Below are 26,436 nucleotides of genomic sequence, written 5' to 3'. Positions count from 1 at the left end.
TGTATGAACACAATGAGTTCCTACCTTGGGTGTGTTTACTGATATTAACAGGACTTCATGAACTCCAGGCTTCTGTATGAACACAATGAGTTCCTACCTTGGGTGTGTTTACTGATATTAACAGGACTTCAATAACTCCAGGCTTCTGTATGAACTCAATGAGTTTCTCTATCTCAGGGCTGTCTGGGAAGAGGTCCTGTAGTTGGAAAGATGTCGCTGAAAAACACAATAATAATAATGATAATAATAATAATTATCATCACCATCATCATCATAGTCATAAATAACTAGTTCCAATATAAATAAAGTATATTCTTGATGTCTTTGTAACAGTACATAGACACTGAAAATGGTGTCCTGCATAATACATCTACATAATATAATTTATTTTGCAGATTATTCTTCAAATCTGTGTACGTGGCATATACACACTAAACAATTCATAAGTGGAATCTTATAAACACATGTAGCTCTCTAATTTTATATTAATTTATTCTTGTGCATATACACAATTTCATTTAAAGCATGCTGTCCTGGGCACACACCTCGCCTATCTGACTTGAAGTGACTTGTCTTTTCCTTTTAATTACACAATGTATCTTTGCACATAGTCGAGTCAGCAGTAGTCTGAAAATGTGTACCTAGCTAATGCGACAGTCTAATCGGGGCAAACCTAGAGGTTAGACAAGACTGTCACATCTTTGCCCTGCACACATGTACACCTACTGATTAATACCAACATGACTTTCAGCAATAATCGGTAGCTGTGCCAAGCATAATAGTCTGGCTTCATAACACAGGTGGCTCTTTAAGAAGGTACATAATGATTCGAACAGTTCCAGTGAATGTGAAACTCACCATTTTCAAGCACAAGAAGTCTGTCAAAGATAAAGTTCTGTATTTTTATCATGGTTACAAACCAACCCATCTCTTTCTGTAAACCAGGGATGCTCTCTAGCATACTGCCATACAACTGGAATGTCATTCTCGAAGACCTAATGTAAATGAAATAGACAAAAACATTTAATAATGGAATGTGATACTCGAAGACCTGATGTAAAAGGAATACATGAAAACATTTTAAAATGGAATGTGATACTCCAAATGCCAACTGAAGACAAAAACATATTTCAAAGAGATGTTAAAATAATTAACTCTTTACATATGTCATGTTATTTTAGTTTTTGTTTCACAAAATTTCTCAATGAGTCCTGTGAATGTATCACTTTGAATACAACAAATATTTCATCATCAGGAATACACAGATAAAAAAAACCCCAAGAAAAACAGTATCATAACTTACATCTGAGAAAGAAGCTTTGTCACATTGTATGCATTCTGAAACATCTCACGACTTCCATTGACATCAAACTTCGGCAGATTGTCTACAAACAACTTTATATTCTGACTGAACTGCTGCGACAGGTTGAAGATCATGAGCCAATCAGGCTTGGCAGATGTATTCGACAGAGATGACAACAGGTCCTTGAGGTCAAGGTTCTTCAGTAGATTTTCTTCCAGCTCAGTGATGTTTTGGTTGCAGATGGCTCTGTGCAGGGCAGACATGTTAAATGTGTCTGGTAACTGCAGCATATCTCTCCACACACTGTCATCCTTCGTACAAATGCTGGTTGTAGCAGACGTCATGGCCTTCATGAAGAGCTCTATGTCTTTGACTGGTGCCTTCAACAGGGTGTCGAGGATGCTGGGACTCAGACCAATGGCCGTGATGACATCCTTGAGAATTGGAACCTTGTCAAACAAGGAACTCACGGTCATGGTGGTGTTTTCCATGGCAACCAGGTTTTTGTTCAGGAGTTTCAGCACCGTCTCCATGACGAGACCAAACTGACGGAACGACTCTTGTTCCAGGAGAGGACCAAGTTTGAGAAACATGTTTTCAATTCTGAAAGAACATTGTTAAAGAAAAAAAAATTGTTTCATGTGTACAATGCAAGCTTTTTTAGAAGTAATAAAATGAAGAAAACTAATCAAGGCAGTGAGATATCAAAGACCAAGGCAAATTAAAAAGAAAGATAAAAGAATCCTATTAAAATAAATTAGCTTTTTCAAATGTTATTTATTTCAGAATTTTAAAAATAAATATAAAGATAAAATAATTATGATAATATCATATGGACTAAACCACCTACATGCCAACAATCTTCCACAGACACATCTATCCAATGAAGATATTACATTGCTCCAACAAAAAAGGAAAGAAATTCATTCATCCAGTAAACACTGGATTCTGAAGGCACTATGAAGTTCAGGAGTGTGCATACTCTCAGCATTATCCCCATGGATCCATGCCTATATAATAAAACTCCACACACACTCAGCATTATCCCCATGGATCCATGCCTATATAGTAAAACTCCACACACACTCAGCATTATCCCCATGGATCCATGCCTATATAATAAAACTCCACACACACTCAGCATTATCCCCATGGATCCATGCCTATATAGTAAAACTCCACACACACTCAGCATTATCCTCATGGATCCATGCCTATATAGTAAAACTCCACACACACTCAGCATTATCCCCATGGATCCATGCCTATATAATAAAACTCCACACACACTTAGCATTATCCCCATGGATCCATGCCTATATAGTAAAACTCCACACACACTCAGCATTATCCCCATGGATCCATGCCTATATAGTAAAACTCCACACACACTCAGCATTATCCCCATGGATCCATGCCTATATAGTAAAACTCCACATACTTGTCAGGTAACTAAATTTGTTTTAAAATGTCTTTTTTTTATCAATCCAAAACTAGAATACATGAATGAAACAAGACAGACTAATAAAGATGGACATAACATAAAGAACTGAGAAAACAGCAATCCCCTGATGAAAGCAGTGGGATGTTGCAAAACCACAGACAGCAATTTGTGACAATAGTGATTTATTTTAGATGGCATCGGATATCAGCATTTCGATCACCTTAATCGTGAAGACACACCAAAAAACTGCCTTAATAACAAGTCACATGACCAAAATTACTTCGACACAATTGGCCAGACATCATTGCCAAGAGCTGTATGAATGATGTCAAAACAACTGGCGCGAACACGCAAGGACGTTTGCCATATCATGTAACGAACCTATGAAATGCCATCTAAATCGGTTAAAAGGCTTAAGATATTTCTTCAGAAATAAGACCGCCTATATCAAGTAATGAACCTATGAAATGCCGTCTAAATCGGTTATAAGGCTTGAGACGTTTCTTCAGAAATAAGAACGGGCTCCGCCCCTTCTTATTTCTGAAGAAACATCTTAATGCCTTCTAACCTATACTAAGACCGATTTAGTTGGGTTTATATTTTTTAGGTGATTGACTTACTGTTGGTTCAGTTCCTCAGGGTTCTGTCTCGCCTTCCCATACTGTTGTAACATATTGAGCCAGAAGGAGCCATTCTGCCAGTTCTCTGTTGTGTTCAACATGGGTGGATTCTCAGCCCATCGGTTTATCAAATCAACAACTCGCTTGTACTTGTCGCCCAGTGTCATCCAGTCAATATCGGAGCTGCCGTTGGCCTTCAGGAATAAAAAGGAAAGAATATTGTTGAATGAAAACTTAGCAATTTTATTTTAGTATCTAATTCTAAGATGTTGCTATTTTGACACTTAGCTGACACAACATAGATACAGATACAAAAAAACAAAAACAGCTAGATATATAATATGTACTTTTTCATAAACAAGACGGTATATACCATGACTTTTGATGTACCAATGTTATCATACTGGTAAGGACGGGAAAACACTGCGTGTACTGAGGATGATTAGTCCTGTGAACAATCGAACCGCAGGTAAGTGCTCCACCACTGAGCTCCATCTTCACATGCAACATCCCATTGACAGGACAGTCCATACCATAACCTTATGTGTACCATTCACTCGCCACTGGTAGGTCATTATGGAAATGTTTAGTTTTTTTAATGACGCACTCAACACATTTTAATTTACGGTTATATGGTGTCAGACATATGGTTAAGGACCACACAGATATTGAGAGAGGAAACCCGCTGTTGCCATTTCATGGACTACTCTTTTCAATTAGCAGCAAGGGATCTTTTATATGCACCATCCCACAGACAGGGTAGTACATACCACGGCCTTTGATATACCAGTCATGGTGCACTGGCTGGAACGAGAAATAGCCCAATTGGCCCACCGACAGGGATGGATCCCAGACCGGTCATTATGGGTGATTGATCTTACAACCAGGTGTACACTCTAACCACTTCCGAGTGCCATTATAAAATGCAAGGTCTTCGAGTTAAGAACTATGAATCTCACCACACTGGAAATCTTGTCCAAGTTGAAGATGGTGTTGGCCTCCTCGTCCACCATGATGCTGATGTTGACACGACAGAACTTGATTCTCCACTCCGTCAGGTTCACCGACAGGCCCTCGGGGATCGTGAAGTATTGCGAGATGTTTTCAGCAGGGTCACAGAACTTTATTAATGTTGCTGTGGCATTCTTAGATTCAAACAGTGGCAGGAACTATAAAATTCATAAAAAATAGATCAGTTTTTTATAGAAAGAAGCTTTTATTTTCCATGACACAACACTACATGAGCAAACTGAGCATATTTTTGGGCTTCAGTATTCTATACTGTTTTACTTTTTATACTGAGGTGTTTTACTTTTAAATAATATCATGGATATAGTTATTTTTTCAGGATCATTACCTGTTATTTGAAATCAATTGTGGAAGATCATTTGGCCAATTTGAAGATTTCACCAGATCCTATGAACATTATTTGAGTATACAATTTGTTTTATAATGAAATCAAATTTCAGCATTTCTTTTATAAATTCTCTTCTTTAAAATAAAATACACAAATAATTTACTTAGCATATAAAATACACAAATATTTTACTTAGCATACTTGTAAAAATGTGTAAAATGTTTCTTTTTAATAATGGTTTATTTTTGTTTAATTTTATAGACCATATTAAAAATTAAAAAAAAGAAAAGAATCACCATTCCAACTTATAAATACTGGTCAACATAACCTATATTAGGGATGATGCTCAAAGAACACATTTTTATGAATACATACACTAGTTTCACAAATGCCGTATTTCAACAAAACAATAGGGATACCTTAATTCAGACAACATTCAACCAAATAGCATTTCAGTGATCTTGATCTGGTATTTATAACAGCAGTTTCTACCTTTCTTGAATTAATGGATTCCAGTAAGACTTCAACCAGTCCCGGTTCCTGTACCAACTCCACTAGCTTCTGCATTTCTGGGGCTCCTTCAAAGAACGTACTCAGGGAGAATGAGGTGGCTGAAATGCAAATGGTATATTATTAAATTAAGAAACTATTTTTCAAAATAACAATAACAATGATTAAGTAAAAGTCAAACACAACATGGTGTTACTTTCCTTCTACTTGATTCATATTTAATTATTACGTACATGAAAAAAACCAAAGAGACACTAACAGTTTTTTAACTACATAAACATTTTCATTATTTTGTCCACCAGAACTCTTTATGTAACCCTTATTAGTATTAGTTCATAATTTCATAATACAGAAAACCAATATACTTCCAAAATATTTGACATAAAATAGCAGATGGATGCAAGTTTCATAAAACATAACATATATTTAATTGATTATTATTCAATCACTGACTTATGGTTAATAACAAAATTTCATTAAATTACTAAAAACTAAATTCCTATAACTCTCATAAATACCATTTTCCACTATGAGGAGACGATCAAACAGTGACTCAGCAACTACAGCTATTGTCGATACCCAGCCCATCTGATCCTTCAGTGCCGGAACATTCTTCAGGATTGACTCGTAGTAGCTAAATATGTAAGATGATGTCCTAAAGAAATCATAAAAATATATGTGTGTGTTAATTATACATTCTATGATATACCTGTTACTTCTCCTCTACACAGCCATAACTAGTGGGCATGTCATTTTAGCATAAATGCACGGGCCTAGCTTGGCATTTTCAGGTGGTACGCAGACTTTTTCAGCAATGGAATAAAACACTATTGGATGAGCATACAAAAAAAAAAATATTGTAATCTCAGGTGGTACGCAGCTGTGTACCTGTGTGCACATATATAGAAGCTAGGCCCCTGAAATGTATTCATTTGTCCAGTGGACACTTCGTTCTTTTTATTACCACACACAGTTCCAATTATTCTAGGATAACAACAGTGCAGGCTTTGTGCTTATAAAACTTTTAGTCTAGACTCAAGACTGTAATAATTAGAGTTTGAGACTTTAACATCACGATAATACCATATAAATTGTATGAGTGTAACATTATTCGTAATTTGAGTCGAGACTTAAAGTTTTATAAGCATGGGTCATGGTCTATAATGTAACTCTTATATATTTATTATGTCAAACACACTGTCGAGTATTTCCTAAAACTTGAGCTGCTTTCATTACAACTTACAATGAATTGAATGAATAAGTATTGTAATAGTTTCCGATTCTTACAGCTTTCAATGAATTGAATGAATAAGTATTGTAATAGTTTCCGATTCTTACAACTTTCAATGAATTGAATAAATAAGTATTGTAATAGTTTCTGATTCTTACAACTTACAAGGAATTGAATGAATAAGTATTGTAATAGTTTCCGATTCTTTCCATTACATCCTTCCAGATGGTTGAGTTGAAGAGTTGAAGTTCAAATCCAGTTTTCTTTGAAGATGATGTTGTATTAGTCAATGATTCCACTAAAGAGGACAGCTTCGTGGCAATGGTCGAGACATTTACAGAATAGGCCGTTGTTCCATTGGTAATCTGAAAGTGCAACAAAAGTGCCAAAAAACAACAATTATTTCTTGACTATTGATCATTACTTTATGGTGAATCAAACTATTGAAATTGGTAACCTTCTCACAACTCAAATACATACTCTAACACTTATTCACTATTCCTGCTTCCTAAACCTAACAACTGGTAACATGCAGTGTTTGTAATGTGCTTTCCAAAAAATCATCCTAAATCAAAACTAGGTCCTAGTGATTCAAAATCCTAATGCATAGAGATAATATTCTTCAATGTGCATTATAATGAGAGAAGTAAAGAATAACAGCAGTGCAACTTTATGTATAATAATAATAATGGAAAGCTCTGTGATTGCTTCCTCTCTTCATGAATATTTAATCTTACCTCTCATCTAACTGCATTCCCCTTAAAAACTCATGAATGGTCCGAACATCCAAACAGATAAATCAATTACGGTAGCTATAATCTTCCATTTTGAAGATAGGCCTACCCATTTCCAGTCACATGATCACGTCTTCTTATTTTCTCATTTCATTCATATAGTGAGGTCAGGTTAATGTATGTCAGAAAGGAAAGGAAAAGAATGTTAATATATCAAATAAAGGGAAGAAAAGAAAGGTTAATACCCTATGTTAAATAAAGGAATGGAAGGTTACTGTATTAAAGCAGAAGAAAGTTTATCACTTAACATATTAAATAAAGGAAAGGAAAGAAATGTTAATACATTAGAAGGAAAGGAAGGTTAATACATTAAATAAAGAAAAGGAAAGAAATGTTAATACATTAAATAAAGAAAAGAAAGGAAGGTTAATACATTAAATAAAGGAAAAGGAAAGGAAGGTTAATACATTAAATAAAGAAAAGAAAGGAAGGTTAATACATTAAATAAAGAAAAGGAAAGGAAGGTTAATACATTAAATAAAGAAAAGGAAAGGAAGGTTAATACATTAAATAAAGAAAAGAAAGGAAGGTTAATACATTAAATAAAGAAAAGGAAAGGAAGGTTAATACATTAAATATAGAAAAGGAAAGGAAGGTTAATACATTAAATAAAGAAAAGAAAGGAAGGTTAATACATTAAATAAAGAAAAGGAAAGGAAGATTAATACATTAAATAAAGAAAAGGAAAGGAAGGTTAATACATTAAATAAAGAAAAGGAAAGGAAGGTTAATACATTAAATAAAGGAAAGAAAAGGAAGGTTAATATATAAAATAAAGGAAAGGAATGTTAATATCTTAAATAAATGAAAATAAAGGAAAGGAAGGTTAGTGTCTGAACAGATCGTCATTAGATATTTTACCAGTTCCTTTAGCCTCTCTGTTCCCTGGTAGTTATTCAGCTCGTTGGCGAGCTTGGTGAAGTTGAGTTGACACATTCGGTGTAGGAAGCTGGACATGTTGAAGGAGGACGATGGTGGGACGGTGAACAGAACGTCCGAGTCAGTGGCACAGAACTGATCCCACGTTGCCATGGTAGTCGGCCATGACTTGGCCTTAACGAGAGAACAAATATTATGATTAGTACTAGTGCCATTACAAAAAATGTATCAAAGTTTTAAAAGAAAGATTAAGTTGATAGCCAGGACTGGATCTGTTATTTGTCAAATCACTATGATCCCATGTTGCCATGGCAGTTGACCATGACTTGGCCTTAACGAGAGAACCAATAACTAGTACTAGTACCATTACAAAACAATTATCAAAGTTTTAATAGAAAGATTAAGTTGATAGCCAGGACTGGATCTGTCATTTATCAAATCACCAAAAGTGATCTAAATTTGAATTTGTTGAATACATTCATCATTAAATTATCAAAAAGCTAATTTGGAAAAAAATAAAAACAAATTATAAAAGTTTTAAAAGAAAGATTAAGTTGATAACCATGACTGGATCTATCATTGACAAAATTACCAAATTTTATCTAAATTTGAATTTGGTTACATTCATTATTAAATTGTCATAATGCTAATTTGGAAATTAAATACAGTTATTTTTAAAAAGACTTAATTTCCATTTATTTTGTGTGGCTAACTGAAACCTAATATGCTAATAGTAGAGTAGTTGTGAAATATACTTATATCATTTATAATTTATCAGCAAACATGTTTGAGAGGAACTGTTGAATGAACTATCACTATTGTTTCCAAACATGTTTGAGGGGAACTGTTGAATGAACTATCACTACTGTTTCCAAACATGTTTGGAGGAACTGTTGAATGAACTATCACTATTGTTTCCAAACATGTTTTAGAGGAACTGTTGAATGAACTATCACTACTGTTTCCAAACATGTTTGAGGGGAACTGTTGAATGAACTATCACTACTGTTTCCAAACATGTTTGGAGGAACTGTTGAATGAACTATCACTATTGTTTCCAAACATGTTTGAGGGGAACTGTTGAATGAACTATCACTACTGTTTCCAAACATGTTTGGAGGAACTGTTGAATGAACTATCACTATTGTTTCCAAACATGTTTTAGAGGAACTGTTGAATGAACTATCACTACTGTTTCCAAACATGTTTGAGGGGAACTGTTGAATGAACTATCACTACTGTTTCCAAACATGTTTGGAGGAACTGTTGAATGAACTATCACTATTGTTTCCAAACATGTTTGAGAGGAACTGTTGAATGAACTATCACTATTGTTTCCAAACATGTTTGAGGGGAACTGTTGAATGAACTATCACTACTGTTTCCAAACATGTTTGGAGGAACTGTTGAATGAACTATCACTATTGTTTCCAAACATGTTTGAGAGGAACTGTTGAATGAACTATCACTATTGTTTCCAAACATGTTTGAGGGGAACTGTTGAATGAACTATCACTATTGTTCCAAACATGTTTTGAGGAACTGTTGAATGAACTATCACTATTATTTCCAAACATGTTTGAGGGGAACTGTTGAATGAACTATCACTACTGTTTCCAAACATGTTTGAGGGGAACTGTTGAATGAACTATCACTATTGTTTCCAAACATGTTTGAGGGGAACTGTTGAATGAACTATCACTACTGTTTCCAAACATGTTTGAGGGGAACTGTTGAATGAACTATCACTACTGTTTCCAAACATGTTTGAGAGGAACTGTTGAATGAACTATCACTATTGTTTCCAAACATGTTTGAGGGGAACTGTTGAATGAACTATCACTATTGTTTCCAAACATGTTTGAGGGGAACTGTTGAATGAACTATCACTATTGTTTCCAAACATGTTTGAGAGGAACTGTTGAATGAACTATCACTACTGTTTCCAAACATGTTTGAGAGGAACTGTTGAATGAACTATCACTACTGTTTCCAAACATGTTTGGAGGAACTGTTGAATGAACTATCACTATTGTTTCCAAACATGTTTGAGAGGAACTGTTGAATGAACTATCACTATTGTTTCCAAACATGTTTGGAGGAACTGTTGAATGAACTATCACTATTGTTTCCAAACATGTTTGAGGGGAACTGTTGAATGAACTATCACTACTGTTTCCAAACATGTTTGGAGGAACTGTTGAATGAACTATCACTATTGTTTCCAAACATGTTTGAGGGGAACTGTTGAATGAACTATCACTACTGTTTCCAAATATGTTTGAAGTAGAACCCAAACATTTTCATGTTTTTTCTTACAGGCAGAATAAAGTTACTCTGTGTCAGGTAGGGTCTAAGTTTCAGTGTTCTGAGTAAATCAATGATTTTGAATGGCTTTAACCATGAATAATTACAGTTATCAGAAATTAATTTCAAATATATCACACTCACTTGATTTTACCACACTATATATGTATATGTACGTATATGTATATGGATATGTATATGTATATGTATGTGTGTGTGTGTGTGTGTGTATATATATATATATATATATATATATATATATATATATATTGATGATGTAGCACTGCATACGATTTCAACTTTAAAAGATCAACTTTGGCTATATTCTCAGTCTATTCACAATAAACCTACCTTTTCTGGTGTTTTGAGTGAGGTATATATGTAAACTTCAAAAACATCAGGAAATTGGTCCACTAAGTACAACAAGTTGGATAGGTTAGGGTAGTCCTTGAAAGCTTCGGGCAATGAAACTGAAAAACATAAATTATATGTACAAATAATTACATAAACTATTAACTTACATGTACACATGTAATATATATTTTTCACTAATTCGTTAAAACAAAGTCAGGGTATTATAATAGTGTACAAGCTGATTTAAAGAAGTTAACATTTCATAAAACATTTAAGTATTTTTGTCAGTAATTCCAGTTTGACTTGACATAAAAAGAAAAGGATAAAAAAATTCTATTTTTACCAACAATATTGATTTTAAAACAATAAAACAAGACATTTTATTTAAATCATTTATATAATGACTACATGTATATCATTACCCAAGAATTTTTTAACTATTTTTTAAATATAAAATATAAAACAGGCATCTTTGTTTAATTCTGTGTATATTGCCTAGGCTATTACCAAGACTCTGTTTAAGCCTCTGTTCGACCAAATCCAGAATGGCATCAAGATACTGCAGGATCATGTCAAAGTTTGGAATCTTCTCAAACGATGCCAACATGGTGTCAATCATGGCCATCTGCCATTTTCTCATGAAGCTGTAAAACAAAATAAAATAATTCAAAATTAATAACGTTTGATTTTAATAACACAGAGAAAAGTACATGTATGCAAACGAAAATATTTACTCATATTATTTATTTATGTTCAGTGAAATGACTGACAAATACATAAGACAAAACCACTGATATTTTAAGTGGAAAGAATATTTTTTAAACAGGTCAGTGTGTGACAAATTAAAGAAAATGTTTATCATTTTCTCTTTTTATAAATACTTAGCCTGGCCGCTCACAATTAAGTGCAACTCACCTTCATACTGACTGATTGGTCCAAATATTCCAACAGCCAATCAAATGGCTTTAATTAATGTACATGGTGCAAGGTCAGGTTAATGTATGTAAATAAATTATCAATTTCTCTGACTGTCCAATTACAACCCATATGAATCCATACATATAATAATACCTCGGTTCTTCAAACTTCATCAAAGTTGTATTCATTTTGTCGACAAACCGCTGCCATTCTTTTTCGTACACAGTTTGATTCATCCAACTCATGTCAGCGAAGATGACAACAGTGGGTGGATGTTGTATGATTGATTGAAGCAGTGCTTGGTATCTCGAGTTATCATCCACCATTGTGCTAATATTCACCTTCACTTCATCAGCAGTCAGTTTGTCTGTGGACAAGTTCTCCATCTGTAATACATACAAAGTTATCCTTTAAAATTAATATATTTGTACCACACTTCGCAGACCAAACCCCAAGCATAAATAAGGCTGAGCCTACAGTTGAAAATTATAGGGAACAATAAATCCAGGAATCTTTGGTTGGTCTTGAAAAATAAGGAGATTAGTGTGAGCATTTCATCAAGGAATAAAGACAGAAGCAGTGTTTAGGTGACTCATACAGATTTATGGCTTATTTCCAGGAAAATGGAGATTTTTAAAATCTACTTTTGAAGTAAATATTTCTAAAACTTGAATATCATAATTACAAACTTATGATCACAATGAAAGAATAAATTAGTTAACCTTCAGCCAATGAATGTTTGGATATTAGAAACAAAACCCACATTTGTAATCAGTGCCATGGCAAGCAAACATGTTTAATTTGAGCGACATATAACACTGATGTTTTGGTTTCAAATGTTCAACCTGTAATGAACATGTCCAACCTGTTGTCAGGTTTTATTCAACTTAATGCCTTTACAATGCTGGTGCCTATTATACACTGACTTCAGGTCACATATCATTGCACACAAGTGTAGCGTTTCCAAAACATGGTTAGATCTCACACCACAGAATAATAACATGAAACTAATATTATCAATTTACAGCAATGAAAAATTCCTCAAATCCATTCCAGTGGTCCTTGAGTTCCTGTAGCAGCACCGTGACATTGATGTTCAGCCCACACACTGCAGCTTTCTGGTCTCATATCATTACACCACAAAATAATAAAATGAAACTAACACTATCAGTTTACGACACCACTTACAGCAATGAAAAATTCCTCAAATCCATTCCAGTGGTCCTTGAGTTCCTGTAGCAGCACCGTGACATTGATGTTCAGCCCACACACTGCAGTCTGCAGGTCTTTAGCACTGACATTGTTACCAGACGTGGTGAGTAACTCCAAGTCAAAAACATCCCTGAACACTGACAGGTCCCCGCATAGTTGGCTTGAATTCAGTAAAACGGCTGCCTGAAAAACAAATACAACAACAATAATTTGAACAAGTAATCTAGAGAATACTGCTAAAGCACTTGATGTCTCTTGGCTACATGTACCTGGTTCAATCAATTTTCATATCTTCTAAGATCAAGGGCCATAACTCTGTCACAAATGGGCAAATCACCATAAATGTCAAATTTAATCTGTAACTCTAAATGATAAGGCTATACACAACATTTCAGTTCAATTGCACAAAATTTGAATTAATCCATTGTGATAAAAAAAAAAAGTCTGGAAAATTGTATATGGAACAGATGGGACTGATGGATGGACAGACAGACAGACAGACAGACAGACAGACAGACAGATGGATATATATACAAAATTTATAGTTCCCAGTAGGGGACTCAAAATGTAATACAACCATTCTTTCACAACATTTATTTTTAAAGCTAACAAATTTATGACGGCCATGCATCGTGTACTTTTTATGAAATCTCCTATCTAGCTGCATTTTAATAGCTGCCACAATTAATCCTACATTTTCTTTACTGGCTGGTGAAAATACTTGACTAATTCAAAATAACACAAGCCGAGAGTATCAAATAAAATGTATGGCATGGCAATCTAACACATTAGATGTCTACCTAACACATTAGATGTCTATCTAACACATTATATGTCTACCTAATACATTAGATGTCTACCCAACACATTAGATGTCTACCCAACACATTAGATGTCTACCTACCTAACACATTAGATGTCTACAAAATGTAGGACACAGCAGAGTAAAACAAATAACACACACACAGCTGGCACAACAAAAAAGCATGAATAGCATAAATGTAAACAGAATATAGTTTGATAAAGATGAAACAATACCTTGTACATGTACAGTAACAGGTATAAAAAAGGTTTTTTTATTTAATGACACCTCTAGAGCACATTGATTTGTTAATCATTGGTATTGGATGTCAAATATTTGGTAATTTTGACATATAGTCTTAGAGAGGAAACCCGCAACATTATTATTTTTAAAAAGTTCCATTTGTAGCAAGGGATCTTTTACATGCACCATCTCACAGACAGGATAGCAGATATAGCAGACCTTTGATATACCAGTTGTGGTGCACTGGCTGGAACGAGACACAGCCCAATAGGTCCACCGACGGGGATCGATCCTAGACCGACTGCGCATCAGGTGGGCACTTTACCACTGGGCTATGTCCCACCCCTAGTAACAGGTATAATGCATGGCAAAAACAAAAAGCATGAATGGCATAGATATAAACAGAGAATATAGTTTGATGAAAATGAAATAAATACCTTGTTCGGATCCATGATAAACTGAATCACAGTGTCCAGGCCCATTGTGTTGACTTCTGGGATGAGCTCAATGGCACGAACAACCCTTCGCAATTCATCAGATCCAAGGTAGTCCAACATGTTGACTTCTGTTGTTGCTATAGAAACCATTACACAATATGTATATAGGTGAATGTTTAATTATGATGTCCAAGACCTACCATCTACAGTTATAGAAGGAAGGAAATGTTTTATTTAACAACACACTCATTGCATTTTATTTATGGTTAAAAGGCGTCAGACATATAGTAAGGTCGACACAGATATTGAGAGAGGAAACCCGCTGTCACCACTTCATGGACTACTCTTTTTGATTAGCAGCAAGGGATCTTTTATATGCACCATCAAACAGACAGGATAGTACACACCATGGCCTTCATTACACGAGTTGTGGAGCACTGGCTGGAACAAGAAATAGCCTAATGGGGCCACCGACGGGGATCAATCCTAAAATGACCATGCATCAAGTGAGTGTTTTACCACTGGGCTACATCCCACCCCCTCTACAGTTATAGATAACTGGTTTATCATGTAGTATAATTGGCTTTACTGGTTTGTACCACAGGGTGTGGAAATTTAAAATCTAGCATAAACAGAGTTTGAGTACATGTTTTTTAACAAAGGTAACATATACTCAAATGTTTATTCTCATGATTTGGAAGTTGTGTAACTGGCACACACATTGAAACGTAATGGACATAAACTTTTATGCCGTGATGAAAGTGGGGTTTTGTTTTTAATCATCAACTTTATTTAATATTTATAATGAACAAATAGAAACTCTGACAAATACTGTAAATACTTTTTTTTAATGAAATTGTATTAATATTAAATAACCTGAATGAACAAATATATATCTCACTGTTAATAAAAAATGGAAGGAAATGTTTTATTTAACAACGCACTCAACACATTTTAATTACGGTTATATGGTGTCGGACTCACTGTTATTATTTAAAGGGACAGACCCTAGTTTTTAAACACTAGGCATATTTTTCACCTAGAGCCTAGTTTCAACCCGAAAACATGGACACTGAGTTTGGTTAATTTACAAACCTGTAACAAATTTGGATACAACAGAGTGAAACAAGAGTCTGTGACATTAAAATACCCTTAAAAATAGACTAAAACGCGACACCATAACAGTCACTTCTCAGACACACATGCGTGTTTAAAAATATAAAAAATACATTTGTGGTATTAGAAACACCAGGATGACCAGAAACTCTTCGGATGTACGGAAATGGATAATCTAAACAATAAAATATAAGTAATGTTTGATTTCAGTGATCATAAATGGCTCTAATAGTGAGAAATATACCTTAGTGTTTAAAAACTAGGCTCTGTCCCTTTAACAATGTGTCTCTATACTGTGTTTGTATGCAATATCAATATAGTTTGTTATATGTTACATTTATGTGCTTTTATCCTACAACTACTGTTTCTACTGGTCGATTATGATAACCGATTAAAGCAAAGTCATAAATGTATACTAGCAGATTATGACTTTTGATGTCACTCATGACGTCACACGCATAACTACATTACAAAATTGATCATTTGACCTCTAGGTACAATGTAGCTACTTTCCCCCTTAATTTTTATGGTCTGCAGTATAAAGATAATAACTAGTTAATGAGGTAGGATATTGGCTTTATCCTGTTCAGGCCGAACAAGAAATTCTGCTAGGCAAGCCTTGTTGAATTTTTCATTCTAACCTTCACAGGACAAAGCTGATATCCTATGTCATTAACTAGTTATTCTCTGTTTAGTAAACTTACAATTGAAGTCTTCCAATACTGTTATCAGGAACTTGTAGAACTTGTGTTGTATGTATAAACCTGCATATGCCGATTTAATGATGAGGTCCGAGCTTGTGTTTGTACCAAACATTGCACCCCAGTCGAGTTTGTCCATATTCTTTTGGATGGAATCCATCAAGGACAGTAACCTGAAAAGCAATAGTCTGGCAATGTAGTTTGTGACAATCCAGATACTTGCACAGTGTAGTTAAAAATGAGGAGATTATGCAGGGAACAGGAAAGTATCGTAATATCTGTTTTAAAAAGTTTGTTTTGTTTAACAACACTACTAGAGCACATTGATTTATTAATCATTGTCTATTGGATGTCAAACATTTGGTAGTTTTGACATATAGTCTTAGAGAGGAAACACGGTACATTTTACAATTAGTAGCAAGGGATTTTCAAATCCAATGGCCCCATTGCAAGTGAATTAAAAAATCAAAATCTGGAACCCCTGCTATCTGTTTAATAACACCACCTCAAAATTCGCGACAGCAATGAATAATTAGGGTCATTTTATATGTACATTCCTGTAGACAGGACAGTACAATACCATGGCGTTTAATGTACCAAGAGTTGGGCACTAGTTGAGGTGGAACAAAATGGTGAGTCCATCCAGAGTGATCGATCCTATGACCCATCACACGTCAGAGCAAACACTCTACCATGGAGCTGCATCTCGCTCATAAACTGGATTAATATTGCATCATTGGGTGGGGGGTTGGGGGTGTGTGGGGGGTGTGCATACATATGCACTTTAGTGCATGTTTGTGACATGTAAGTTTCACAAATGACTGTTGGAATTTTAAGCACCCCCTAACCTGGAAAGTAATTCATGTGTATAAATTTTGCAATATGATGTTGGGTGAAGGTCAGGTCAGGTCATAAGGTTCATGTGCACATTCAGAACAAGCTGTTGTAGTGCACACCAGTCATGGCCAGCTCCTCCATCCAGGACAGAGAGGTTGGGTGTAAAACAACACATAATTTATATGCATACATTTTTTCACCTGGTTCACAGTCATTTACGGGTAATGGCATCCTAGTGTATACTGTTTATTCAGTGGCTGATAGGTTTCTAACACATAGTGATGGTGACATGTTCCATAAAACTTTTCCAACATAAGACCACTTCTATCAGTTAGCAACAATGTTTATTTTACATGATCTTTATCTACAGATTCATTATAGTTTTCTTAATACTTACTTATCTGTTCCCATTTTCTCCAGTGATTTCATTCCTGCTACAAAGTCAGTCCACTTCATGTCAATGGCAGTGACATTAAAGGGAGACAAGTCAAAGCTACGAGGGTAAAATAATCTAGACATGATCTTATTGTACTCTTCAATGCTCTCGAAAACACGAGTCCAGTTCAATTTCACATCTGGCAGATTTTTCATGTTTCCAATCAACAAAGCAATCTGGAAAAAAAAAATGGTGTTATTTTATTTTGTTTATTTAAACAAAGAAAGAACAGGAATATTTATTTAACGACACCTCAGCCAATTTTAAACTAAGGCTATTTTGGTGTCTTACATAGAGATTAATATATGAGCTTGTGTGTCAGGATTCTTGTATTGCCATCTCATTTCTTACAAGATGTTTACAGAACAATCATACATACATACATACATGTATCATTCATTCATTCATTCATACTTATATCCAGTTAAGGTTCAAGCACGCTGTCCTGGGCACACACCTCAGCTATCTGGGCTGTCTGATCAGTACAGTTGGTTAGTGGATCATTGTTGGTGGTTAGTGAGAGAGAAGTCGGTGTAGTGGTCTTTACACCTACCCAATGAGTCGTTAAAACTCGCTCTGGGTGGGAGCCGGTACCGGGTTGCGAACCCAGTACCTACCTGCCTTATGTCCATGTCCAATGGCTTAACTACCACATTACCGAGACCGGTATGTATAATTCAAAATACATACATAATTATGAATAATGCAGTATAAATCTTACACACCTACCCATCTATGCACATATTATACATAGATATATATCAAAGTATTTAATAAAACTAAAAAACAAAACAAAAACAAAAACTGTTAGCAAACCTCATCATTGTATTCGGCCAAGTCTGGGTTAAACTTGCTCATTTCCAGCCCAAATTTGGTCCAGTTCAAGGAACAGGTTAAGTTCTCGAACTCCTTCAGGTTAGGTGTAGATACAACCAAGAAATCTGTTAGCCAGGTTGTAGAGCAGTCAGGTGCCACCTTGAAACCATTAGTGAAAAGCTTTTCTAGAAGCTGGAATAAAACATCAACATTATAACAGAGGTAAAAACAGTGTATTCAGTGGGTAGAAACACTCAAATGCTTGGAAATAAATCATTAGAACAGTGGTTAATGTTTAGAACATTTCACTGGTCTTAATGCTTTTATGGTGTTCCAATATTTAAAAGAAAGCTACTAATTACGTATGAAAATGTTTCTTTTGCCTCGTTTTTATTTCTGAGAAATGGAATAAAAGATTTAATGTCTTCCCCAAAAAATATATATCACTTAATTTTTCAGGGCTCGTGCTGTTAATAGCTAAATTAGCCATTGGCTAATTTTTACCCCAAAAATGGATAATAAAATTTACATGTGGTTAAAATTTGGCTAAGTCATTTTCTATCTACTGATGTGAACAAACAATAATGAGAAACGATGTCATCCAGAATACAGCATAATGAAGTTTGCTCAGTTTAATAATAACTGTTATTAATTCAGCATGTATGAAAGCAAAGATCTGTAGCTTGTTATTCTAACTTTATAAAGTCTTTGAACCAAATAAAAGACTGACAATGTGTGTCAATTTCAATACACATGCTAGTTCTGGGTTGAAAGACAAGTGGGCAATCAATCCCAAGCTGTCAGTGCGAAAATAGGTCACATTCTACAATCAGATGAGATTGCATGTGTCAAGACACATGGTTGTGGATTTTAAACAAAATGATTACATGCAAGTAAATATTGATGTACATTTATAAAAAAAATAATAGTTGTTTGCAAAAATGAATACTGAACTGCAGTTTCGTTTATTTCTTTTGTCTTTGATAATTTTGCACCCATGGTCGAAAGCATGCATACAGATCGTGATCGCGGGAAATGAACATGCAGTAATTATACAAATTCCAGTCAAACGTACACTGAATGAAATTAGTTTACAGTGATGATGACATTTGTTAGATAAAAGTTAGCTAGATTTTAAATAGATTGTAAATATCAATTCCCATTATTGTGTTATCAAAAACAACTGATGTAAATGGGATTGCTGTAATAACATGAAGACAACAGTCATAGCCTCTATAGCTGAAATCAACAACAAGCATTTAACATGACGCTGAAATCAACATGGCAAAAATTACGAAATTGTTGAGGGAAGGAAATTAATGGGTTACTTTTAAAAAATCTGAATTCAAACTAACATAAAGAATACTATTTTAAACAAATAATGAAAAATGTATCAGCTCTAAAACAATTATTTGAAAAAAAAGAAAGGAAAGAAAAAACCCTCCATATATATCTACCCACCCCCATATGTCTGTTTCTTGATTTAATGCCTTAGAGGTGGGGGTGGGTGATTGCAGGGGGCACTGGCCTCCAACTTTTAAATAATATATTAACTGGGGATATGGTTTTGTCATTCAGATTTATTCCAGTTTGTACATAATTAGATGAAAAAGATGCATTTTTAGATTCAATTTGGCTCATTTTTTGGCTACAGGTATTTTGATCCAGTGTGAGCCCTGACTGTTGCTTTCAAAACAGTAGTTAGACATATTCTAATTTTTAACTGTCAACTTTATCTGGGTTACCATTAAAGATAATTGCAAGACAGACCATTTAAAACAATTTGCACAACATTGTAAACTTTGAATACTTTTGCTTTCCAGAAACAATTAACCTGACCTATCACCTAACTGCAGTAAATTCAGTAACCCATTCTCTTATTAACAGATGAGCTTCACAAAGATAAACTATCTAAATAAACCGAGTGTTCCTACCTTGTCTGGGTTAATGATGGTGTTTTTCAGAGCTTCAATTAGGTCTGGAGTGACCTTGGCCATCTTGATGACATAATCCTTGAAGTCACTCGGGTACATATCTATCAAATCCATCATGCTGGATGAATCTGAAATATATGTTCAGATGAATGTCAAACATCTGTAAAAGGCCATTTCATATAAGGATTTCCTTTTTGTCCCATCCAGAACACTGTGTTTTGCTAATAATTTAAGAAATGTTTGAAGATTGTATATATACAGTACTGGAGCTAGGATTAAATGCTAAAGTACACAGGTTTGAATTATTATTGTTGTTTGATTTGAAATAAACAGTGTTCCGGATGAGGCAAAAAGGAGATTCTTTTATCAAATGGCCCTAAAGTTATTGACTACTATAACTGCCATTAACAATGCTGAGGCAAATTCAGCTGAAAATGTTTAAGCATTGCATCTTTATCCAGAATCTGACTATAATGTAACATGTCACAGATGGGTTGCTCATATTCACCACTGAAGTGAAGATTGGAGCAACTATGAGCAGCTATGAGCAGTAGAGCGAGATTAAGTATAAAACAAGAGTTTAACATTGAGTGATACTTACTAGCGAGCATAACTCTGTAGTAGCTATTCATGAATCTCATGTAGGCACTGAAAGCCTTGAAGCTGTGTTTCAAGGCTCTCCAAGACGTCACATTGATGAGGTGAGTGTCAAGGCCATCCAACACCTGTATCGAGACCTCGGACATCCTGAAATTGAAGTTAAAGTTTGTTTTGTTTAACGACACCACTAGAGCACATTGATTTATTAAACATCGGTTATTGAATGTCAAACATTTGGTAATTTTGACATTTAGTCTTAGAGTGGAAAGCCCCATCATTTTTCCATTAGCAGCAAGGGATCTTTTACATGCACCATCCCACAGACAGGATAGCACATACCACAGCCTTTGATATACCAGTCATGGTGCACTGGCTGGAATGAGAAATAGCCCAATGGGCCCACAGACTGGGATGGATCATAGACCAACTGTGCATCAAGCGAGTGCTTTCCCAGTGGGCCCCATTTAATGAGGTAATACAGTTTTGTTATTCAGATTTATTCCAGTTTGTACACAATTAGCTGAAAAAGATGCATTTTCATATTCATATGTAAATACTCTGTACAGTACTGCACAAAACAATTTTGGCTAAAGCATTTTCAATATGGCTAATAACAATTCCATTTGGCTAATATTTTGGCTACAAGTATTTTTTATCCAGGGTGAGCCCATTATGGGCTACAGATACATGGGTTTTTAGTCTCCATGGAAAAGGGCAATCAAGAGTTAAAAGCAGATAGGATAATCGTACATAATTCTGTCTCTTGAAAAATTACTTGCGATTTGCGATATATTTGGAAGTTTTAGCAGGTGAATTTTGTCATGTTAGGTCTAAAGAATGCACTGCTTTTGCAGGCTACTACTTCGAGCCATATGAATCATGGGTTTGAATACCCATTTTAAAGTTAGCCCAACCTCTATTTTCAGTCTCATGGATAGCTAGTCAAACAAAATCAGTCTCATATTCAAAATCAAGAAATCTTTTAACAAAACCACCCAGTGACCATATAACCCTATCATAGCAAATAATATATTAATATTAAATACAGTTAGCAATACGATTATGAAAACCACAAAATAATTATTATTTTAGGAAAATCAAGTACTGATATCTAAGAATTATTATTATACATGTGTACCATTAAAAACTCACTTTGTGAAATCCTTTAGCACCCAGTTAGATATTGATGATGTTGCTATGTCAACATTATTATTATGTCACTGAAAACTCACTTTGTGAAATCCTTTAGCACCCAGTTAGATATTGATGATGTTGCTATGTCAACATTATTATTATGTCACTGAAAACTCACTTTGTGAAATCCTTTAGCACCCAGTTAGATATTGATGATGTTGCTATGTCAACATTATTATTATGTCACTGAAAACTCACTTTGTGAAATCCTTTAGCATCCAGTTAGATATTGATGATGTTGCTATGTCAACATTATTATTATGTCACTGAAAACTCACTTTGTGAAATCCTTTAGCACCCAGTTAGATACTGATGATGTTGCTATGTCAACATTATTATTATATCACTGAAAACTCACTTTGTGAAATCCTTTAGCGCCCAGTTGGATAATGATCTCGTTGCTATGTCAATATTATTATTATGTCACTGAAAACTCACTTTGTGAAATCTTTTAGCACCCAGTTAGATAATGATCTCGTTGCTATGTCAACATTATTACTATATTACTGAAAACTTACTTTGTGAAATCCTTTAGTGCCCAGTTAGATAATGATGATGTTGCTTTTTCAACAGCTCTGGTGATCTGAGTGAAGTTCACCTGGGAGAAGAGATTCCATGGCCCGACAAACAGAGACTCAGCCTGACCAGGCTGTTTCGCCATGTCCACCAATCGCTCAGTGTAATCCAAGATGTCCGCCCAATCAAGTTCAGTGTCATATGTGCTGTTTTCATTCATCGCAGTTTGGATCTGAAATTAAATAAAGCTTATGTAGAGTGTTTGAAATAGAAATTTAATTAAACTAAGATGTTGGTTCTTTTATCTGGCCTCTAACAGTGATTCAAATATACAGTCAATTCTGTGCTAAGCAGACACCAAAGGGTGTATCAAACAGTGGCCTTTTAACACAGGTTAATTTATGAGAATAAAAACGTGGCCTTTTAACACAGGTTGATTTATGAGAATAAAAACGTGGCCTTTTAACACAGGTTGATTTAGAAGAATAAAAACGTGGCCTTTTAACACAGGTTGATTTATGAGAATAAAAACGTGGCCTTTTAACACAGGTTGATTTAGGAGAATAAAAACGTGGCCTTTTAACACAGGTTGATTTATGAGAATAAAAATGTGGCCTTTTAACACAGGTTGATTTAGGAGAATAAAAACGTGGCCTTTTAACACAGGTTGATTTAGAAGAATAAAAACGTGGCCTTTTAACACAGGTTGATTTAGGAGAATAAAAACGTGGCCTTTTAACACAGGTTGGTTTAGGAGAATAAAAATGTGGCCTTTTAACAAAGCTGGCTGCTAGAGAAGGTTTCACTGTACATGTACTACAATTTCTACCTGAGATACATTATCAAATTACAACTTGCTTCTTCTGCATTCGACTTAATAACACTTAAAGCCGCAGAAACTAGCTTTAACCAATAAAAAAAATGGACACCAAGTTTAGTTAATTTACAAACCTGTAACTCATTTGAATAAAGTTACAACAGAGTAAAAGAAGAGTCTGTGACGTTAAAATGGGAAATATCCTTAACTCGAACTAATAAACCGCGACTTCACAGATGAATGTGCATTTTTAAAAATATGAAAAATGCATTGTTTGGTATTAGAAACACCATGATAACCAGAAATACTTTGGTTCTATAGAAATGGATAATCTAAAGAATACAATATAAGTATTGTTTGACTTCAGTGATCTTCAACAGCTCTAATAGTGAAAAATATGATGTAGTGTTTAAAAACTAGGATCTGTCCCTTTTAGCAAGTGTATCAAAATTTTGGCTATTACACATTTTTTGCTATTGAATTACAAATAACACACCATTACATAGTCTTTGTTTAAAATAATGTGGTCTAAATTCAATGGATTTTTGGGCATTCTGTTGTTAGATTTTGTGAAACGGAAAAGGTATGTACCTTAAAACTAAAGTTGATACTTTAAAGAATGAAATAAATTTATCGTTTTACCAGATTGCATGGTAACAATTTTATTGGACTATTTCTCATTCCAGCTTGTGCACCATGACTGTGCTATGTGCCATCCTGTCTGTGGGATGGTGCATATAAAAGATCCCTTGCTACTTAATGGGAAAATGTAGAGGATTTCATTTCTAAGAATAAATGCCAGAATTATCAAATGTTTGACATCCAAAAGCTGATAATTAATAAATCAATGTGTTCTAATGGTATGATTAAACAAAACAAACACTCTACAACTATAATAACTAAATAATAAAAATCAGACAAGAGTTCTATTTTTACCCAAAAGACCTGGGGCCTAATTCACAAAGCATACTCTTTGCAAGTCTTTTAGCATTGCACTGCGAGATCACAAAGTTGCGAGAGTTTAGCGAATTAGGCAGGGGTGTAGGCTGGGGGGTTGGGGAGGGGGAGACAAACCCCTGATGAAGCAAATGGTCTGCATTCAGAACTAAAACATACAGGTTTATACATATGGAGTTTCTGGTGGTGCAAAAACAAAATAAAAAAAGGGTCCAGTTGGTTCATATTCGACCCCCCATCCCCAGGTCCAGATCACGCTACGCCCCTGTTAGGCCTGTTGTTCATTTTTCTTTGGCAACATAATTCTCTGTTTTGTGACTAAAAACTACTTACATCTTCCACCAGTGTGGTGAATCCTGTCTGTGTAGAGATGACATCGGCAATCACAGCCGTCCAGTTCGTATCACACAGCAAGGATTCAAGTTTGTTCGCTGGCACGTAGGCAGGCAGCTGCATCAAATCAAACCATCTGTCCTGGCATATCTGCTGCAGCGGATCTTTTGAGAAAATCACAGCTTTGAGCTAAATAAAAGATTTTATTATATAACATTTTGTGAAATATCTTAAAGTATCACTGAGTGACTGATAACACATTTTAGAGTGAACATTTCACTATTTCATGCTAAAATGTGTTATTGTCACTGTAGAAAGTGTTATCTTCACTGTAAGAAAGCAGGAACTATTTCTGCTGGCATTTTAAAAATAAGGTAAATTGACAAAAGTTATATAATAAATAGAAAATTTCATGTTTTTTGTCAAAAATGATTTATATCTCATTTCGTGAAGTTTGCAATCATATCAAACTCGTCGTGAGATATGATTACAAACTTCACTCGATGAGATATAAATCATATCAAACTCGTCGTGAGATATGATTGCAAACTTCACTCGATGAGATATAAATCATATCAAACTCGTCGTGAGATATGATTGCAAACTTCACTCGATGAGATATAAATCATATCAAACTCGTCGTGAGATATGATTGCAAACTTCACTCGATGAGATATAAATCATATTTGACTTAAAAAAACATGAAATATCCTCTACATGTATGTACAGACCAAGAGTTCTGCAATGCTTGATTCACTCTTAAGTATTACCGATTTAAAATAATACAATTCACAACATATAAATCAAACCCTTTTAAAAAAAAAAAAAACCCCATTTAAATTCAATCTAAAATATTAAAAAGCAATGAAAGTCTCAACTTATATTGTTGTTGAAATATTAGAATTACCTAAATTTTTGCATGCTTCTATCAAATAATTGTTCAATTCAATTCAATTCTTTATTACCGTAAGCATTTGCTTATTGGTACAAACAATATACATGATTGAATAATCAATTGTATGGCTAGTGGAGAATACAAATAGACAATTGTTCAAAGACGTCTGTTGAAGACATAACCCCAGACTTCGCCAGAGTGTCTGATCCAACACCCCTAGGGACCTAGCTAACAATGGTTTGTAACTTTTAGTGACCTGAGGTCTTTGATTGTCACTAAGGATTGAAACCTTTGGTAAACCAAATTCTCTGATTGGGTTTTTCCCATCCCAATCAGTGTTCCATGACAGGGGTGTAAAATGTTGTGGTATGTGCTGTCCTGTCTGCTAACGAAACAAAATAACAGATCTTTTTTTACTAATAGAAAAATGTAGCGGGTTTTCTCTGAAGATTACTTGCCACAATTACCAAATGTTTGACATCCAATAGACAATGATTTATAAATCAATGTGCTCTAGTGGTGTCATTAAACAAAATAAACTGGGAAAACCCATTGAGCTGGTTTAACACTGACATACTTACCATATCTGTATGGTTGGTGAGAATGCGTATGGATCCTTCCACTAGTTGAGGTGCGTATGTTGACCAGTAGTGTAGTAGCTGGCCCAGCACCGAGGATGGGGAATACACATCTGTACAAGGAAGAAACAATCAATATATCAAAGGAAAGAAAGGACATTTTTTACTTAACGACACACTCAACACATTTTATAATATGGCGTCGGAGATCAATATATTGAATTAAAATAACAGTAATCAGAAAATGTTTAACTTATTATATTCTGTCATATTGGTTATAAAAAGGTTTCTGTAA

The 26,436-nt window shown here is 34.7% G+C and overlaps 1 protein-coding gene across 1 annotated transcript in view; it reads right to left on the bottom strand.

Annotated features, from left to right (window-relative positions):
* The window catches only part of LOC121379797, a 144,885-nt gene that overhangs the window by 93,826 nt on the left and 24,623 nt on the right, over positions 1–26,436 (bottom strand). The window contains exons 14-36 of the mRNA XM_041508449.1: positions 26,145–26,254; positions 24,669–24,857; positions 22,564–22,793; positions 20,853–20,998; positions 20,252–20,379; positions 18,318–18,509; positions 17,463–17,677; positions 16,232–16,401; positions 14,412–14,548; positions 12,906–13,112; positions 12,743–12,835; positions 11,871–12,103; positions 11,307–11,443; positions 10,797–10,915; positions 8,121–8,312; positions 6,631–6,830; positions 5,753–5,889; positions 5,217–5,335; positions 4,327–4,536; positions 3,368–3,561; positions 1,304–1,906; positions 859–995; positions 98–216 (exon numbers count right to left, since the gene is read on the bottom strand). Of these exons, the coding sequence (XP_041364383.1) occupies positions 98–216; positions 859–995; positions 1,304–1,906; positions 3,368–3,561; positions 4,327–4,536; positions 5,217–5,335; positions 5,753–5,889; positions 6,631–6,830; positions 8,121–8,312; positions 10,797–10,915; positions 11,307–11,443; positions 11,871–12,103; positions 12,743–12,835; positions 12,906–13,112; positions 14,412–14,548; positions 16,232–16,401; positions 17,463–17,677; positions 18,318–18,509; positions 20,252–20,379; positions 20,853–20,998; positions 22,564–22,793; positions 24,669–24,857; positions 26,145–26,254 (4,217 nt within the window). The remainder of the gene's footprint in view (positions 1–97; positions 217–858; positions 996–1,303; positions 1,907–3,367; positions 3,562–4,326; positions 4,537–5,216; positions 5,336–5,752; positions 5,890–6,630; positions 6,831–8,120; positions 8,313–10,796; positions 10,916–11,306; positions 11,444–11,870; positions 12,104–12,742; positions 12,836–12,905; positions 13,113–14,411; positions 14,549–16,231; positions 16,402–17,462; positions 17,678–18,317; positions 18,510–20,251; positions 20,380–20,852; positions 20,999–22,563; positions 22,794–24,668; positions 24,858–26,144; positions 26,255–26,436) is intronic.

This window comes from Gigantopelta aegis, chromosome 8 (genome assembly GCF_016097555.1).
Source record: "Gigantopelta aegis isolate Gae_Host chromosome 8, Gae_host_genome, whole genome shotgun sequence".
NCBI lineage: Eukaryota > Metazoa > Mollusca > Gastropoda > Neomphalida > Peltospiridae > Gigantopelta > Gigantopelta aegis.
Note: the sequence above shows the minus strand (reverse complement) of the source record. Positions and strands in the feature narration are given on the sequence as shown.